This window comes from Coregonus clupeaformis, unplaced genomic scaffold, assembly GCF_020615455.1.
Source record: "Coregonus clupeaformis isolate EN_2021a unplaced genomic scaffold, ASM2061545v1 scaf0247, whole genome shotgun sequence".
Classification (NCBI taxonomy): domain Eukaryota; kingdom Metazoa; phylum Chordata; class Actinopteri; order Salmoniformes; family Salmonidae; genus Coregonus; species Coregonus clupeaformis.
In genome coordinates, this window is record NW_025533702.1 from 13,008 (window position 1) to 31,167 (window position 18,160).

Genomic DNA, 18,160 nt, shown 5'->3' on the forward strand with positions numbered 1-18,160 from the left:
AGTTTACTTTCTGAATTGACTGGAATTTAAATGGAATTTAACCCAACTCTGCGGCAGGTAGCCTAGTGGTTAAGAACGTTGGGCCAGTAACCGAATGGTCGCTGGTTCAAATTCCAGAGCCGGCAAAGTGGAAGAAATCTGCTGTTCTGTCCTTGAGCAATGCAGTTAACACCCAATATCAACTGCTTCCCGGCAGGCGCTGATGATGTCGAATGAAGCCCCCTGCACCTCTCTGATTTAGAGGGTTTGGGTTTAATGCGGAAGACACATTTTGGTTGAATGCATTCAGTTGTGCAACTGACTAGGTATCCCCTTTCCCCAAAAGCTGGCCAAAGCAGAAACATACAGGCACTCACACTGGAACGTAGCCCAGCACTAACACATCAGATTCCACTGATTGGTAATCAGAATCATATTTGTTCGTACTCTCCCGGTCAGCGTGTTCTTTACCTGTAGTTCTGGGCAATAGTGGGTCACATTGACGGCCCAGTTAGCCTTATTCTCCCCAGAATCGGCCCTGATCCGGCACTGCCCCAGCTCCAGCTCCACCCCTACCCCAGGGCGTTCCCCAGTCGAGACACCCAGGACTAGGGCACTGCGAGGGGGGATGCCCAGGGCACGGAGCCCCGTCAGGGAGTGACGGATGGAGCTCCTGAAGCTGAGCTGGGGGAGGCAGGAGGATAAGGCCAGGCTGGCAGCCCCCTTCTCCTCTCCCCCGGTGTGGAGGTTTGTGTCCAGACGCGTGGTGCAGCCGGAGCGGACCAAGGAGCCATTCACTGAGAAGTACGGAGGGAGGAGAGTCTGTGGAGGAGAAACTAATAGTCAGCAAAAAATGTAGCCGATAGTCAAATTTGCAATAGGCTGTCTTATTTTGTGTGTTTTTGTGCTGAAATCAAATATTTATAAAAGATACAGATGAACTGACACAACATAAACAACATCACACACCTATTGACGTGGGATCTAAATGTGAGACAGCATTACCGTATGTGTCAGCGATATGCCATGCTGTAAAGGAAAGTGGAGGCTCATCTTTCTGGTGAAGATGACTCACTTCCTGCTTTCTGTCACTGGGAAACATGGTTGAGGTCACTTAAAAATGGCTTTATAAAATCAATTTGATTGATTTCCTGTTCCCGCCATGTTTCCACTGCTCTACTCATAGAAATATAATTACGTTGACTAGAATGGGCATGCCCATTCTAGTAATTATATTTCTGTCTCTACCTTAAGTAGGTTACAGCATTGACGGACAACCAGGGTCCATGTCCTTCTGTGTTCCCCTCTATGTAGACTAGTCCCGTGGGTCAACATGGAACACGTGTCACTCTCCAGCTCCACCTGTGCCTGAGTGGGCCCCGCAAACACGCTCAGGGTGGCGTCCCCTCTGGTATCCCAGCATGCTTTAGGGTGGCAAGGTCATGTTGGAAAATGGCCCTGAGGGCAGCGTTTGGGGCGTGGCCGAGGGGCTCCCAGGTCGCCGTGACGTCCAGGTTGGCCGAGTGGGCGTCCAAGGAGACGCGGGCGTTCCCGGAGAGGGAGGCACGTCGGACCTGGGCTGACCCGTGCAGGTCAACCCTTTCTGGGATGGAGGAGGTGGAGAGAGAGGCCCATTGGTGGTGGAGGGTCCAGCCCAGCTCAGCTCGGCTTTCCCTCAGTAGCAAGGATAACAGGCAGTGGAGAGAATCCTGGTTGTTTTCAAGACCCACAGTGCCCCTGAGGCCATCTTTCACAGCGCTTCCTATTATGGTCAGAGAGGTCCTGCTTGGTGCTAGTGCCCCTTCCCCTTCAGTGATCCGCACCCAGGCCACCCGCACCCCTCCCCCACACCGCGTCGACACCACCAGGCTGGATCTGACTGAGTCCCACACCCCGCTCACTTCCACCCAGAGGTGACACCACCGCTCTGCCCTAACGCGACCTCTAACCTCGGCCTTGTGTGTGACATGAGGAGTCCCATACTCAACCAGGCCATGCCATGCATAGAGCCCTGCCGCCTCCTGCCTCAGCCCCCCACTAACCTGCACCTTCCAGGGGCCAACCGCCAACCCGAACCCCAGGCCCCATCGCTTAGGCCCAGGCCGGAGCAGAAGCCTGAGGCTAGAGCGTGAGGGCAGCCCCAGGGAGAGCTGCAGTAGCCGGGAGGAGTGGGTGAGGTTAGCCATGAGCTCAGCCTGGCCCGTGGGGCTGTAGCAGCCTTTGGCCTGTGCGGTGATGCTAGGGTAGGCTAACGCTAGGCCGTAGCAGAGCCTGCTGCTGTGTGGTCTCTTGGAGCGAAAGGCGCTGCACTCCACGGGTCGACCGCGCGATGCTTCGGAGCAATGGGCAGAGAGGCGGTCATTAGCGGCACCATTGGTGGCGTACCCCGTGCAGCTCATCTGTGAAAACAGAGACCCCCGTCGACACAGTTTGTTTATTAAAGGGAGAGCAGTGGGAGAAGATGGAGGAATTTAACACAGACAGTATGGCACATGAGTTGGAGCGCACGGTTCCTATACTTCTTTGGAGTGAAAACAACTATAATATCAGAGACTCTTCACTATATAACTAGTATCAATTGAGCAAATGCATTTGCCTATTTAAAATCAAATTTGCATGGCTTATAAAAGTGCCTACTTCACTGCTGTAGAAACGCTGTTGGTATGGTACTGAGAGATTATAGAAATGGAATACAAGTATTGTGATATTTGAATCTGTTGCACTGTTGTAAATGTGTTTTTGAGTGAGTTTTCAATGTACAAATGTGTTGGTCACCTGTAATGATGTAGGTATCACTCCTTTGAGTTGCCTCAGGTTGTGCAATAGAGACACGTTCAGGTTGGCAGTGTTGTTCCCCTTGCCAGCTTCCACTACGATGTCCACCTTCTTCTGTTCTTCAACTTGAATGGCCAACCCTGCACTCACACCCTCTGTCTCCTCCTACAGTCAGAAGTAATACAAATACTTTTGGACATTAAATATTAAACTGAAAATACTGTAATACATAGAAGTAAATACTGAATTATGAATGTGATGTCTTTCATGGCTTGAAACCTGAAAATCAAATGAATTTATCTTAAAATTATAAAAGCCTTGGCTTGAAGATTCTTTGATGCATCTTCTTCGATAGCTTGATAAATTATCTCCAGGAATATGTCCAAAGTCAAATTCAATGCAGCATTCTTAACAACAATAGAGTAGAGAGAAAGAAGAGGAAGGATGAGGAAGAAGAGGATGAAGCTGCACCTGATAGTGCCCTGTAGCCTGGATGGAGCTGGGCATGCCTCTTTGGACCAGGGCCTTGCTTTGGTGCTGTACCCTGGTTTGGAGCTCCCATCGTGGGGAGGCCCGGCCAGTCCTGGCACTCTCAAACTCAGCCTTCAGGCCCTGAGCCCCGGCCTGTAGTTCTGCCAGCACTGAGAGCCTGCCCTCCTCCTGGGTCCAGCTCACCTGGGCACTGCTGTTACCTGGTATACCTAAAACATTGGTGACAGACAATGGTGCACAATTTATGTGAGCGGATTTTTGTCATTTACCAAGACTTGAAAGGGCATGTAAGACTTGATAAACAGGGTACGTGATACATTCATTGTGTATGGCTATGTCTTTTTACAACAGATTACGGTTTCATATTATCATATTAATTGAGGATATCTAAGGAGACAGAAAGTGTGGAAGTGAAAGGACCATAGAAGGAGGACATCTGAGGAGAGGGACTGGGGGAGTAGAGATTCAAAGTAACAACAATATGTGACAGATGGAGGGGGTCACCTGCAGTATGGAGCCAGGGGGAGGAGTGAGAGAGCTGGGCATTGACTCCACCCCTCCCCTGAATGCCCAATCGGCGGCTCACATTCACACACAGAGACTCCTCCCCTGCCCGAGCGCACAACCAATCACGGGCCCCGTCAGGCTCTTTTCCCAGCATGCCATCCTCTTCGTCCCAGGTGTCTCCTTGGTCCTGTTGATGACTCAGCTCCACACTGTACACAGCCTTACTCACTGTCACTCTCAGCTGCCCTGCAACACACACATACACTTCATAGCACTGAATAATACATTTGTGTGTGTGTCTGTGTGTGTGACATACAGTGCATTCGGAAAGTATTCAGACCCCTTGACTTTTTCCACATTTTGTTACATTACAGCCTTATTCTAAAAGATATTAAATAGTTTGGCAAATGTATAAAAAACTGAAATATCAGATTTACATAAGTATTCAGACTTTGTTGAAGCACCTTTGGAGTTTCTCCCATTCTTCTCTGCAGATCCTCTCAAGCTCTGTCAGGTTGGATGGGGAGCGTCGCTGCACAGCTATTTTCAGGTCTCTCCAGAGATGTTTAGGAAGAGTCTTGGTGGTTCCAAACTTCTTCCATTACAGAATGATGGAGGCCACTGTGTTCTTAGGAAACTTCAATGCTGCAGAGGTTTTTTGGTACCCTTCCCCAGATATGTGCCTCTTGGAGCTCGGATAATTCCTTCGATCTCATGGCTTGGTTTTTGCTCTGACATGCACTGTCAACTGTGGGACCTTATATAGACAGGTGTGTGCCTTTCCAAATCATGTCCAATCAATTGAATTTACCACAGGTGGACTTCAATCAAGTTGTAGAAACATCTCAAGGATGATCAATGGAAACAGGATGCACCTGAGCTCAATTTCGAGTCTCATAGCAAAGGGTCTGAATACTTATGTAAATAAGGTATTTCTGTTTTTTATTTCTAATACATTAGCAAACATTTCTAAAAACCTGTTTTGGCTTTGTCATTATGGGGTATAGTGTTTCAATTGATGAGGAAAAAAATGAATTTAATCAATTTTAGAATAAGGCTGTAATGTAACAAAATGTGGAAAAGGTAATGGGGTCTGAATACTTTCCGAATGCACTGTACACATGTTTCACCATTTATACAGCACTAACATGGAAAATACACTAACCTGGGTTCGCCTTGGCACTTCGAGACAAGACCAATCAATCACTTCTTATGTCTAATAGAGCCATACCTTCAGTGAGCCAGTCTGACTGACCCAGGGCTCCTTCCAGACTCAGGGAAGGAGGCAGAGCAGTGAGGCTGGGTAAGGAGTGCCTCAGGTCCCCTGTGACAGCCATCCGTAGCCCCGGGGAACCAGGGGAGTGCTCCAGTGAGCCAGCCACCTGGCCCTGCAGGACCTCTCCTCCCTGGTCATAGGAACCATGCATGGAGAGTCTGGAAGGAGACAGACAGGGAGAGATGAGAAGGTATGGAGGTACTTTGAACAGTTACAATTAGGATACAGAGTGAGAACGCATGTGGAGGGACACAGAGCAAAACTGTGGCTAAGACAGACAGACAGACAGACCTGTCCTAAGTCCACACTGTATGTAGCTACTTGATAGACTAGTGAGAATGCACTCACCTATCCGAGGAGATGTTGGCAGACATGTTGAGGTGCAGCGCAGTGGCTGTAGTAGGTAGTAGACTCTGGAGCAGGTCCATACGTAGACCCAGGGCTCTGGTGTCTCTCTGTAGGGAGTGGGAGAGCTGGGCCTCCAGCAGGGCTCTGTCCTTCCCATCAGCCCTCACACACAGAGAGCTGCTCACGCTGCCATCCACCATAGACGTGTCTGCAGTGAGCTGAGCCTGGAGAATACAAACATAAAGGGACAAATACCCATTTAAAAGAAACCAAAAGACACGCTGACCAAAAACAGAAAAGCTATATCTTTTATATTTATACTGTATACTTAATCAATTAAGAGATTCAATTGTCAACCTTTGAAAAAGCACATTAGCGACCCACCTCCAATGTTTTAAGGATCTTGGATTTGAAGGGATGACTGAGAGAGGAAAACAGACCAACTTTGTCTGATGAGCCATTCAGATGAACAGAAAACTGATGGAGAAAAAACACACATTATGTTACTGATTGATAAGTGATGTAATCATAAATAAGCAATATTTTTTATTTAAGTAGTGAATGAATAGTTACTCTTACCTGACACTCCTGCCGGTTGATCCCTACTTTCCCTCTCACTAGGTAATCAAACACACTGTTATTTTTAGGATTCCAGGACACGTCTCCTTCCAGTATGGCCGACGAAGGGAGCTTCAACTGAAACAGCAGAAAGTCATGGGTCCATCACAATAGTCTAAAGTGGCTTCCTCTCCTCGTCTCCCTTCCTTGGACAGGTGAAAGCCAATTCCCAGTGGACATCCATCATCTTACTATACTACTTGAGTAAAAGTCTAAAAGTATTTGGTTTTAAATATACGTAAATATCAAAAGTAAATGGAATTGCTAAAATGTACTTAAGTATCAAAAGTAAAAGTACAAGTATAAACCATTTCAAATTCCTAATATTAAGCAAACCAGACGGCACAATTTTTTTTTTTTTTATTGGCGGATAGCCAGGGGCACACTCCAACAGTCAGACATAATTTACAAACGAAGCATGTGTGTTTAGTGAGTCTGCCAGATCAGAGGCAGTAGGGATGACCAGGGATGTTCTCTTGATAAGTGTGTGAATTGGACCATTTTCCTATGGGAAACGTAGGAAAATGGTATGTATTTATGGTATTTTACGTATGGGTGGTCCCAGGGATCGAACCCACTACCCTGGCATTACAAGTGCCATGCTCTAACAATTGAGCTACAGAGGACCACTTTAAAATATTTTTAAATATTTATACTTAAGTACTTTACACCACTGCATTTTTATCATATCACTGCACAAGTGACGAGATGAAGAAGTATTTTCACACTATTGGGATGAAACACCACACTTCCTTTAAGGTAATGTCAACACAAACAGTGCCTTCGGAAAGTATTCAGACCCCTTCCCTTTTTCCACATTTTGTTACGTTACAGCCTTATTCTAAAATTGATTAAAATATTTTTTCCCTCATCAATCTACACATAATACCCCGTAATGACAAAGCGAAAATAAAATACAGAAATACCTTAAGTATTCAGACCCTTTGCTATTTGACTCGAAATTGAGCTCAGGTGCATCCTGTTTCCATTGATCATCCTTGAGATGTTTCTACAACTTAATTGGAGTCCACCTGTGGTAAATTCAATTGATTGGACATGATTTGGAAAGGCACACACCTGTCTATATAAGGTCCCACAGTTGACAGTGCATGTCAGAGCAAAAACCAAGCTATGAGGTCGAAGGAATTGTCCGTAGAGCTCCGAGACAGGATTGTGTCGAGGCACAGATCTGGGGAATCACTAAAAAAAATGTCTGCAGCATTGAAGGTCCCCAAGAACACAGTGGCCTCCATCATTCTTAAATGGAAGAAGTTTGGAACAACCAAGACTCTTCCTAGAGCTGGCCGACCGCCCAAACTGAGCAACCGGGGGAGAATGGCCTTGGTCAGGGAGGTCACCAAGAACCCGATGGTCACTCTGACAGAGCTCCAGAGTTCCTCTGTTGAGATGGGAGAACCTTCCAGAAGGACAACGATCTCTGCAGCACTCCACCAATCAGGCCTTTATGGTAGAGTGGCTAGACGGAAGCCCCTCCTCAGTAAAAGGCACATGACAGCCCGCTTGGAGTTTGCCAAAAGGCACCTAAAGGACTCTCAGACCATGAGAAACAAGATTCTCTGGTCTGATGAAACCAAGATTGAACTCTTTGGCCTAAATGCCAAGCGTCACGTCTGGAGGAAACCTGGCACCTTCCCTGCAGTGAAGCATGGTGGTAGCAGAATCATGCTGTTGGGATGTTTTTCAGCGGCAGGGACTGAGAGACTAGTCAGGATCGAGGGAAAGATTAATGGAGCAAAGTACAGAGAGATCCTTGATGAAAACCTGCTCCAGAGCGCTCAGGACCTCAGACTGGGGTGAAGGTTCTCCTTCCAACAGGACAACGACCCTAAGCACACAGCCAAGAAACGTCTGACCTCTGTGATTGCCAACAAGGGTTTTGCCACCAAGTATTAAGTCATGTTTTGCAGAGGGGTCAAATACTTATTTCCTTCATTAAAATGAAAATCAATTTATAACATTTTTGACATGCATTTTTCTGCATTTTTTTGTTGTTATTCTGTCTCTCACTGTTCAAATAAACCTACCATTAAAATTATAGACTGATCATTTCTTTGTCAGTGGGCAAACGTACAAAATCAGCAGGGGATCAAATACTTTTTTCCCACACTGTATGTATAAGCTGGAAGTAAAAGCCTAAGTATTGTTGTCCATTAGTTTACTCCAATTAGGGGAGGGTTGGTAGGGTTATATTTTTTTATATTTTCTTTACAAAAAAATATATGGGGGATTGGAAATGATGCAGACAATTACATTGATAGAAAACACAATCTATCTGGAATATTAAAGCTGATCTACCCCCTACAAAAAAAAGGGTGTGACATAGCCTATTGAAATCAAGTTGTTGTTTTGTTTTGTTTATAATTTGATTCAAATTATTAATTCTCTTTTTAGGGCTTATCAATAATTACTTTAATCTTGTTTATTGCCCATGTTTGGCATGTCCATGCTCAGCCATAATGCAATTTATAGTAGGCCTAGCCCCTATATCAGTGTGAATGCTATTGAAGCCATGCAATTACTTAGAACAATATGAACCGCAAATGGGTTCAAGTTAACTTATTATGAAATATAGGTCTACATTTTGTTATTTCGTTTCTGTAAGCCATTTAACAAACTATAACAGACTAATATTGGAATTGATTCCAAGGCAATACATAAAAGACCATAAATATACAACTTGAAGCAACTACATATTTCACAATGGAGCACGTTCTGATTGGCCAGTGAGGGGCCAAGCCTGGACACACCACACAACTTCTTTATTCATCAAAACCTAGCACCTTCGCGTCACGCCAGCATTATACTGTTTATATTATATAATGTCCCTCTTATAGAATCTGCCTTACCTGGAGTAGGTGGGTGAGGTTGGCTCGAACTTTGACCCTATGTTGCGGTGAATCTGAGGGGTTCAGCTGAATTTGTCCAAGGAACGTCAGTCTGTCCTTCATCCCGACCCGAACCCTCCCTCGCACCTCTCTCTGCGTCTGTAGAGAAATATGGCGGCCATAGGATTTTATAGAGAACTTCTTCACCCACAGGATCTCTATGGGTATGGTAGGCATACAATTGGACTCAAATACAGTGCTACCAACTCATTCTCCACATGTGCTCTGCTACAAGCCTGTTTTTTTTTTTTTCATTTTGTGGATTCATTTATTTAAGAAAAAAGTCTGCACACTTACATCAGACGGAAATTCAATTTAGTCATTTAATGTCCCATTGTTTTCATCAAAACAGACTGTATCAGAGCATTTGTGTTGATGTCTTGAAATGTGATGGGTATCAATCACCCTACCTGGTTGCTGAACATTGTGACACACATTTCAGAGTCTGGAGGGATGACATCATAGCTGAACGGGTGGGTCAGGGAGGAACACACCTGCAGAAGATTCAAATAGAAGACAACATCACTGAGAAAGATTGACTAATGACTGTTGTTACAACCGTTCCTATAGCAAATCAGGGCTTGTATTCAAAGAGTGTCTCAGAGTAGGAGTGCTGATCCAGGATCTGTTTTGCTTTTTAGATCATAATGAATAAGGGTCGTTCTTGAATTACGGTGGCATTTTGCGTCCCTTGCCTTTGCAACCATGAAAGACACTTTAAAATAACAAATAGTTACACATCATACATGTTTTTGTTTGTATTGATCTGTTTATCAATGACAATAATTAAAGTTGGTTATACTGCAACACTTTATATTTATGCATTGTTTAAAGTAGTTAGGGTAAGCAAATTGGCTTGTCCCAGTAGTGATGTGTAGAGTTATAGTGACATGTTTTGCAGATTTAGAGATATCTACAGACAGTCAGTCAATTATTGGCACCCTTGATAAAGATGAGCAAGAAAGTATAAATAATACAAATACTGAGCTACATTGCTACATTGTAGGGGTCAAGATTATTGGCACCCCTGTTTTCAATACCTTTCAATATTTTGCATCCACTGGTCCTGGGGCCCTTGTTAAGGTCAACGGCATTATGAACTTTACCCAGTACAAGGACATGTTAGCCCAAGACCTGGTTGCCACTGTCAGGAGGCTGAAACTAAGACGCAATTTAACTGACCACATAATCAACCTTTTGCAATGGCCATCTCAGTCTCCGGACTTGACCCCCATTGAAAACTTGTGGTTTGAATTAAAGACGGCAGACCTTAAACACAGACGAAGGATATCAAGGATCTGGAAAAATTCTGTGTGGAGGAATGGTCTAAGATCCCTCCCAATGTGTTCTCTCTCATAAAACATCTTAGAAAATGGCTCAGTGCCATTATCCTCTCAAGTTCAGGTATTGAAAGATGTTGAAAACAGGGGTGCCAATCATTTTGACCCCTATCTTTAAAAATATATATATTACTTGGTAAGCAAAATCTCTTTGTCTGAGCAATTGTATTAGTATAAAATAATGTATCTATATATATTTTTTTTGGCATACAATATAGCTCAGTATTTGTATTATTTATTTTATACAGTCTTTTCTTCTCATCTTTATCATGGGTACCAATCATTTCGTACCTGATTGTATTTATTATTTTGAATGCTAGAACGTATTGTATAAATCAGTAAAAACAAAGAAGGCTAAAATACCTATTTTTTTACTAGTATAATGTCTGTCCCTCAGTTTTATGTCATCGGTGTTACCGCCTTGAAAATCACTCATTACAATGATATACTGTACAAGGACCTTAAGCGTGGTCCTCTGTAGCTCAACTGGTAGAGCACGGCGCTTGTAACGCCAAGGTAGTGGGTTCGATCCCCGGGACCACCCATACACAAAAATGTATGCACGCATGACTGTAAGTCGCTTTGGATAAAAGCGTCTGCTAAATGGCATATTATTTTATTATTATTAAGCATTCCCTCCAGTGGAAAACTGTTATCGGAAGAGGGGTCTATGTTAAATAAAATTATTAGCTAATCACACCCTTATAGTATGTCTTCAATTTGAGGATTACATTGATAATTTGGTGTGTCTAAATCCAAAGTGACACTTTCGTGCTACTCAATTTAAATGAAGGGAAATAACATTGTGAGCAAAATTATTAATCACATCACTTTAGTAAATCATTTTTAAAGGGTTAACGACCCTAGATTTGACCCATCTGTAGCCTCCGTTTAAGAAAATTCTCAATAACCTAACATTTCTCATTGGTGTTACCATCGTTGGTGTTACTACTCCTACTGAAGGCACAATGTTATCATAATGGTCAAAATTATTAAAAGTAATTAAGCTGCCATATTAATTAATTTAGAATGGGAAGATGTACAGTGGGGGAAAAAAAGTATTTGGTCAGCCACAAATTGTGCAAGTTCTCCCACTTAAAAAGATGAGAGAGAGGCCTGTAATTTTCATCATAGGTACAAGTCAACTATGGCAGACAAAATGAGAAAAAAAAATCCAGAAAATCACATTGTAGGATTTTTTAATAATTTATTTGCAAATTATGGTGGAAAATAAGTATTTGGTCATCTACAAACAAGCAAGATTTCTGGCTCTCACAGACCTGTAACTTCTTCTTTAAGAGACTCCTCTGTCCTCCACTCGTTACCTGTATTAATGGCACCTGTTTGAACTTGTTATCAGTATAAAAGACACCTGTCCACAACCTCAAACAGTCACACTCCAAACTCCACTATGGCCAAGACCAAAGAGCTGTCAAAGGACACCAGAAACATAATTGTAGACCTGCACCAGGCTGGGAAGACTGAATCTGCAATAGGTAAGCAGCTTGGTTTGAAGAAATCAACTGTGGGAGCAATTATTAGGAAATGGAAGACATACATGACCACTGATAATCTCCCTCGATCTGGGGCTCCACACAAGATCTCACCCTGTGGGGTCAAAATGATCACAAGAACGGTGAGCAAAAATCCCAGAACCACACGGGGGGACCTAGTGAATGACCTGCAGAGAGCTGGGACCAAAGTAACAAAGCCTACCATCAGTAACACACTATGCCGCCAGGGACTCAAATCCTGCAGTACCAGACGTGTCCCCCTGCTTAAGCCAGTACATGTCCAGGCCCGTCTGAAGTTTGCTAGAGTACATTTGGATGATCCAGAAGAGGATTGGGAGAATGCCATATGGTCAGATGAAACCAAAATATAACTTTTTGGTAAAAACTCAACTCGTCGTGTTTGGAGGACAAAGAATGCTGAGTTGCATCCAAAGAACACCATACCTACTGTGAAGCATGGGGGTGGAAACATCATGCTTTGGGGCTGTTTTTCTGCAAAGGGACCAGGACGACTGATCCGTGTAAAGGAAAGAATGAATGGGGCCATGTATCGTGAGATTTTGAGTGAAAACCTCCTTCCATCAGCAAGGGCATTGAAGATGAAACGTGGCTGGGTCTTTCAGCATGACAATGATCCCAAACACACCGCCCGGGCAACGAAGGAGTGGCTTCATAAGAAGCATTTCAAGGTCCTGGAGTGGCCTCGCCAGTCTCCAGATCTCAACCCCATTGAAAATCTTTGGAGGGAGTTGAAAGTCCGTGTTGCCCAGCGACAGCCCCAAAACATCACTGCTCTAGAGGAGATGTGCATGGAGGAATGGGCCAAAATACCAGCAACAGTGTGTGAAAACCTTGTGAAGACTTACAGAAAACGTTTGACCTGTGTCATTGCCAACAAAGGGTATATAACAAAGTATTGAGAAACTTTTGTTATTGACCAAATACTTATTTTCCACCATAATTTGCAAATAAATTCATTAAAAATCCTACAATGTGATTTTCTGGAAAAAAAATTCTCATTTTGTCTGTCATAGTTGACGTGTACCTATGATGAAAATTACAGGCCTCTCTCATCTTTTTAAGTGGGAGAACTTGCACAATTGGTGGCTGACTAAATACTTTTTTTCCCCACTGTACCTAAATACATTTAAATAAATACAAATTCAAGAACGACCCATATGATTATATTGACATGAGTAGGACCTGATCCTAGATCAGCACTCCTACTATGAGACCTTTGTGAATATGGGCCCAGAAACAAGAGTGGTCCTGGGCTCACAAAAGGGCTGGGTTGCTGGTATCCCAGGGTGAGAGTATGAATGATGTCTCTGTTGCTATAGAGATGGGCTTTCGACTCCAGGATGTAAAGGCCCTTGTGGAGGTCGACAGTGAAAGTCTCCTGGAGAAGGAAGCTCTGGAGGAAGTTCTGGAACGGCTGTCTGTAGGTGGGATGGGAGGGGGCATTATAACTTTAGTTCTGTCAGGATTACAATTAAATGAACCATCATTCTTCATCCTCATCACCATTCTCATCATCATCATCAAGTTATATTCAATCACACTCAAAAAGAGCACCAGTAAGTGGATACATACCGAAGGAGTAGCAATGCTCTCTTCTGATAAATCTGTTTGTCCTTCCTGAGCTCCTCCACTCCTCCCTCTAACTCCAACTCCATAGATGGGCTTTTGGGCTCTGATAAGATCATCTTCATCCTCACCATCCTCTTACTCAAATTCTGCAATGAGTCATACACCATGGTGATATGCTATGTTAGATATGCAAAAAACTGTAGCTTAAAAAAAGATCACCAAAAAATATGAATGGTTGATAACTGTCAATTCTTGTATGATGCTAGCTAGCGTACTCCCTGTGATATGGTGTTCATTTTAGAACACCCTCAGCCTCAAGCCTCAACCCTCCTTCAGTGGAGGCTGGTGGGAGGAGCTATAGGAGGACGGGCTCATTGTAATGGCTGGAATGGAATTAATGGAACGGAGTCAAACATGTGGTTTCCATATGTTTGATGTGTTACATAACTTTCTTTTGATTCCATTCTAGCCATTACAATGAGCCTGTCCTCCTATAACTCCGCCCACCAGCCTCCTCTGCCCTCCTTAATCATCAACCATAAATCGTCTAACAAATCGTTACCAAAAATATGAATGGTTGATGACTGTCAACTCTTGCATGATGCTAGCTAGCTTACTCGCTTACTGTCTGTACGGTGTACATTTTAGGACATCCTCATCCTCACACTTCATCCTTTCCACCTACCTTGTCCAGGGTAGTGAGTCCTGCGGTGAGGCTGAGGTTGTGTTTGCCGTAGCTGGAGGCCAGCTGCAGGGTCCTGCCCTGCTTGGTGTTCTCCAGGGAGAGGTCTCCCCTCAGGGCAGGGCTCCACACAGAGCTGAGGGTGCAGGAGGCCTTCAGACCCTGTTTAGCCACCATACCCCAGCCAACTGCCTGGAACACAACAGAACCAGCACATAATCGCTCTTAGGGTATGGGTTCTACATGGAACCTTTTTCAACAAAAACGGGTAAATACAGGTATGGTCCAAACTTGATGACTGTGTCTAGAGATGTAGCCAGTCCAGTAAGGTATCCCTTGCATAGAAAGAAATGCCATTGTTGAATATGTCAAAGACTAGCAGGAAGCTTTGTACTTTGAGGTATGTGACAGCGGGTGTGTAGAGGTGCAGGCGGGCCTCTCTGTCCTTGCTTCTGTCTCTGTAATAACCCTCCAGCACGAGGTCACGGACGGTCAGCCACTTGCGGGCAGTGAGTTCAGAGGTCAACTGGTAGGTGTGGCGCTGGGGCTGACTCAGCTTGTGGGTCGTGTACACGTAGAGCCAGGGAGTGTCCATGTTGAACATACCTGGAGACAGCACACTCACAGTTACACGCACGTACGGCCACGCATAGACACACACAGGACATTCCGAAAATAAAAAATACTCCCCCCAAAGAATTTGTGGATTTCTGCATGGTATAGTACAGTAAATAAAGCCCTTCAATCTTTCATTACCTTCCCATTTTCTGAGCATGGCTTTGGAGGTGTCCTTCCAGTTTAGTCCAGCTACCAGGGGCATCTGGTCGTTGTAGTTCACTTTGAGGTGAGTGCTGCTCTCGGCCCCCCTCTGCCTCAGGTGAGAGTGCATGAGCTGGGTCTTGTAGTTCAGCCGCTTGTCTGGGACCTGCAGGCTGAACTGGAGGAAAGGTTGGGTGGCGTATTGTATAGTGGTGAATTCGATTTTTGTTTTGTTTTTGTTATTGCTGAATGTACATAAGAGACCTGCCCATGCCCAAGGATAAACCGCTCATAATCTCAATGTACAGACTACACACCAAAAACATGAGGCACTTATCACTCGACTACTCTAGTTGACAGAAACTCTCAATTGTCATTAATTGCGTTAAATTGTCCCTTGATGATTAATATTGGAGGTAAACAAATAGAGATAATAGATACGATAGAGATAGAAATAGAGATAACAGAAGCTGTGCTCTGATCTCCAGGGCGCAAACAATGCAGTATGTTACTTGCTGTATTCATTATGGTAAACCTGATGATTTTCCATGTCACAAGATGATATACCACAGTCATAGAAATATACGTACTAGATAGTAGATCAACAGAGATAAAGCTGTGGTGTGTACCTCCAAGGCATAGCTGGTGAGGTTGTGTCTGGACTGGTTCCTGAAGGACTGGCTGAGGAGGAGGCGGTGCTTGTTGTTGATCTCATCCCAGTGTTTCCCATAGCTCACATCCACACTGGACTTGGTGTGGCTGGGGCTCTCTTCGTGTCTCAGCTGGACCTGGAAGAATGGAGAGGGATAGGATGAGTGGTGAGAGGAAATGATTCTATTCTATTCCTAACCTTTGACAACTTCAGTAACTAGTGAGTACATGGAGCATGGAGATACACTTGCAATTGGCTCCAATGGCTTGGTCGGAGCATGATGTTTGCAATGCCAATAACAACAGATAGTGAATGAAAGAGCCTAAACATTGAGTCCTGCCCAACCAGGTACTGTAGGCCTATGTGGTGACAATTCAAACAAACCGTAAACATGGTATGATATTAAACATGTCCTTGTGGTTACCAATGGTTACCTTGTGGTTAATGGGGGCTGTGGTAGAGCAGTAGAACTCGTGTTCAGCCCTCATGCGGTACGTCTGGTTGGGCTCCCTCTCACTCCTCAGGCTCTGGGACGTGTGGCACTCCTGACGCAGGTGGCGGGCATCCTCTGTGGAAGGTCAAAGTTCAGCACACCCCAAAGTGACAGATAGTGGCTTCAGAGCGGAGCTCCACCGTGTGCCTTAGAGAGGCTGCATGGCAGTGTCACTCACCACGCAGGCCATATTTGAGCCTCAGTGCAGAGCTCCACAGTGGGCCCTTCTGCTCCATCAGCCCTAGGATCCTGCTGCCCACCACTCCAGGCAGTAGGAGCTCCGCCTCCACTGAGTACTGTCTCCGCCCATCATCCAGCCTCCTCTCCAAAACCACTGTGGATAACCAACCAATAATGATGGCATTACTATGCCTTTACAGTAACAAGCTTATAAAACACTCAATAGACAGTATTGGAGCACTGCAATGTATAGTTAGTTATTGGATCAATTATTCAATCATCTATAACCTGAGAAGGAGGCAGCTTCTCTGAACACATTCTTCAGAGTGGCAGACAGGCTGGTCTTTCTGCCCAGCCCGCGGGTGACGTTAGCAGAGAGGATCATGGGACGGCTTTCCGCACCCACTTTGGCCTCTAGATGATAACGCAGCCTCTGCTCTGAGAGGAGGGTCTGGGAGTCAATCAGTCCCTGTGGAAAGCAAATGCACCATGGGAAATTATGTTCAAGACTTCACGGATAAAACATTGATAGTGATAACTGCATTGTTTACATTGATATTGATAACTTGTTGGGTTTAGAGCTTGCAAGAAAGGCATTTCACTGTACTTGTGCACGTGAAATTAAAACTTGAACAAATTTAAATGGTTGATTCAGGACGCTCCACAAGACAACAAAATCTCCAAACCTCCTCCTTACCATGATGTAATACTGATGAACGTTGTCTATCAGAAGCTCAAGTTTACCGGTCCATATGTTCCTCACTTGGTCAAGTTGCCCTGACAAAACAACACCATTGGTGTCAAGTTTTGCAATAGCAAGTCAAATCAGTTTAATATCATTGTATCAAGTTCAGAACTGGGTTCAAATAGAATTGGAAATGTTTTGCATACTTTAATAGTTTGCTTGAGCCTACCAGATGCTGGTCGCTCAGCTGGTAGAGCACGGCGCTTGTAACGCCAAGGTAGTGAGTTCGATCCCCGGGACCACCCATAAACAAAAATGTATGCACGCATGACTGTAAGTCGCTTTGGATAAAAGCGTCTGCTAAATGGCATATTATATTATTATATTATAGATGGGCAGAGTTTGCACTTTTGGGACCATTCCATGGGTTCGACTGTGCCAAACAAGCACAGCTGAAGTATTTGAAATATTTCAAATACTACTTGAACCCAGGTCTGATCTAGTTCCCTATGGTCGACCTTGGAAGAGGACGAAATAGCAGCAAGTCAAGTCAGTTTAAATACGCTGAATCTAGTTCTCTACCCTGGATGGTGATGGTCTTAAGTGGGTGGGTCATCTTGAGGAGCAGCCTGTGGGGGCTGAGGGCCAGGTCCAGAGACATGTCCCTGGGGATGGAGGACTGGGGGGTGGCCAGGAGGAGGTGGAGGGAGGCCTCTCTGGGGAGCCAGGAGCCACTCTGAAACATAGAGGAACAACATGATCATTCATCACTTATATTAATTGCCATTCGGTTACAGATGCTATGTGTAGTAATAATGTGTTGTAATAATGTGTAGTAATAATGTGTAGTAATAATGTGTTGTAATAATGTGTTGTAATAATGTGTTAGAATAATGGGTAGTAATTGCAGTTCAAATAATGTTTTTCATTTGAGTATGCCAGATAGGCAGGGTTTCTACTTTTGGGACTACTCAATTTGTTCCATTGTGCCAGGCAAGCTCAATCAATAACAGATTGAAATCTCAAATTCTATTTGAACACAGGTCTGTGTAATTTTCATGGCACCAGTGCCAAAGGTTAACAAAAGTGTTATTAGATAACCTCTTGTAACAAAGCAATTAGCAGGACACTCAGCAGGAAATAGGTTGGATTGACAGTACCTGTGTCAATAGAGAGTATGCTGCCTCTAGCAGGTACTGGTGAAGGCCTCTGTCTAGCTTCAGCAGCCTGAGGCACAGGTGCACAGGGCCGGGAGGGGGGAAGGTAAGCCCCGTGGAGGATAAAGGGTAGGAGACATTGGAGCACAGCTGCCACCCCACCATCTTAGACCCTGGGAGAGAAATACGAAATGGCTGCTCATCCTC

The 18,160-nt window shown here is 44.5% G+C and overlaps 1 protein-coding gene across 1 annotated transcript in view; it reads right to left on the minus strand.

The window, feature by feature from the left end:
- Positions 1-1,370: 1,370 nt before the first annotated feature.
- LOC121534786 overlaps positions 1,371-18,160 on the minus strand; it is a 36,346-nt gene continuing 19,556 nt past the window's right edge. The window contains exons 21-42 of the mRNA XM_045214387.1: positions 17,957-18,126; positions 17,379-17,532; positions 16,809-16,888; positions 16,400-16,580; positions 16,110-16,265; positions 15,873-16,006; positions 15,416-15,574; positions 14,784-14,964; positions 14,422-14,633; positions 14,031-14,219; positions 13,349-13,491; positions 13,035-13,194; positions 9,312-9,395; positions 8,863-9,000; positions 5,957-6,073; positions 5,762-5,854; positions 5,378-5,601; positions 4,985-5,187; positions 3,751-3,999; positions 3,226-3,455; positions 2,755-2,919; positions 1,371-2,378 (exon numbers count right to left, since the gene is read on the minus strand). Coding sequence (XP_045070322.1) covers positions 1,371-2,378; positions 2,755-2,919; positions 3,226-3,455; positions 3,751-3,999; positions 4,985-5,187; positions 5,378-5,601; positions 5,762-5,854; positions 5,957-6,073; positions 8,863-9,000; positions 9,312-9,395; positions 13,035-13,194; positions 13,349-13,491; positions 14,031-14,219; positions 14,422-14,633; positions 14,784-14,964; positions 15,416-15,574; positions 15,873-16,006; positions 16,110-16,265; positions 16,400-16,580; positions 16,809-16,888; positions 17,379-17,532; positions 17,957-18,126 — 4,430 coding nt within the window. The remainder of the gene's footprint in view (positions 2,379-2,754; positions 2,920-3,225; positions 3,456-3,750; positions 4,000-4,984; positions 5,188-5,377; positions 5,602-5,761; positions 5,855-5,956; positions 6,074-8,862; positions 9,001-9,311; positions 9,396-13,034; positions 13,195-13,348; positions 13,492-14,030; positions 14,220-14,421; positions 14,634-14,783; positions 14,965-15,415; positions 15,575-15,872; positions 16,007-16,109; positions 16,266-16,399; positions 16,581-16,808; positions 16,889-17,378; positions 17,533-17,956; positions 18,127-18,160) is intronic.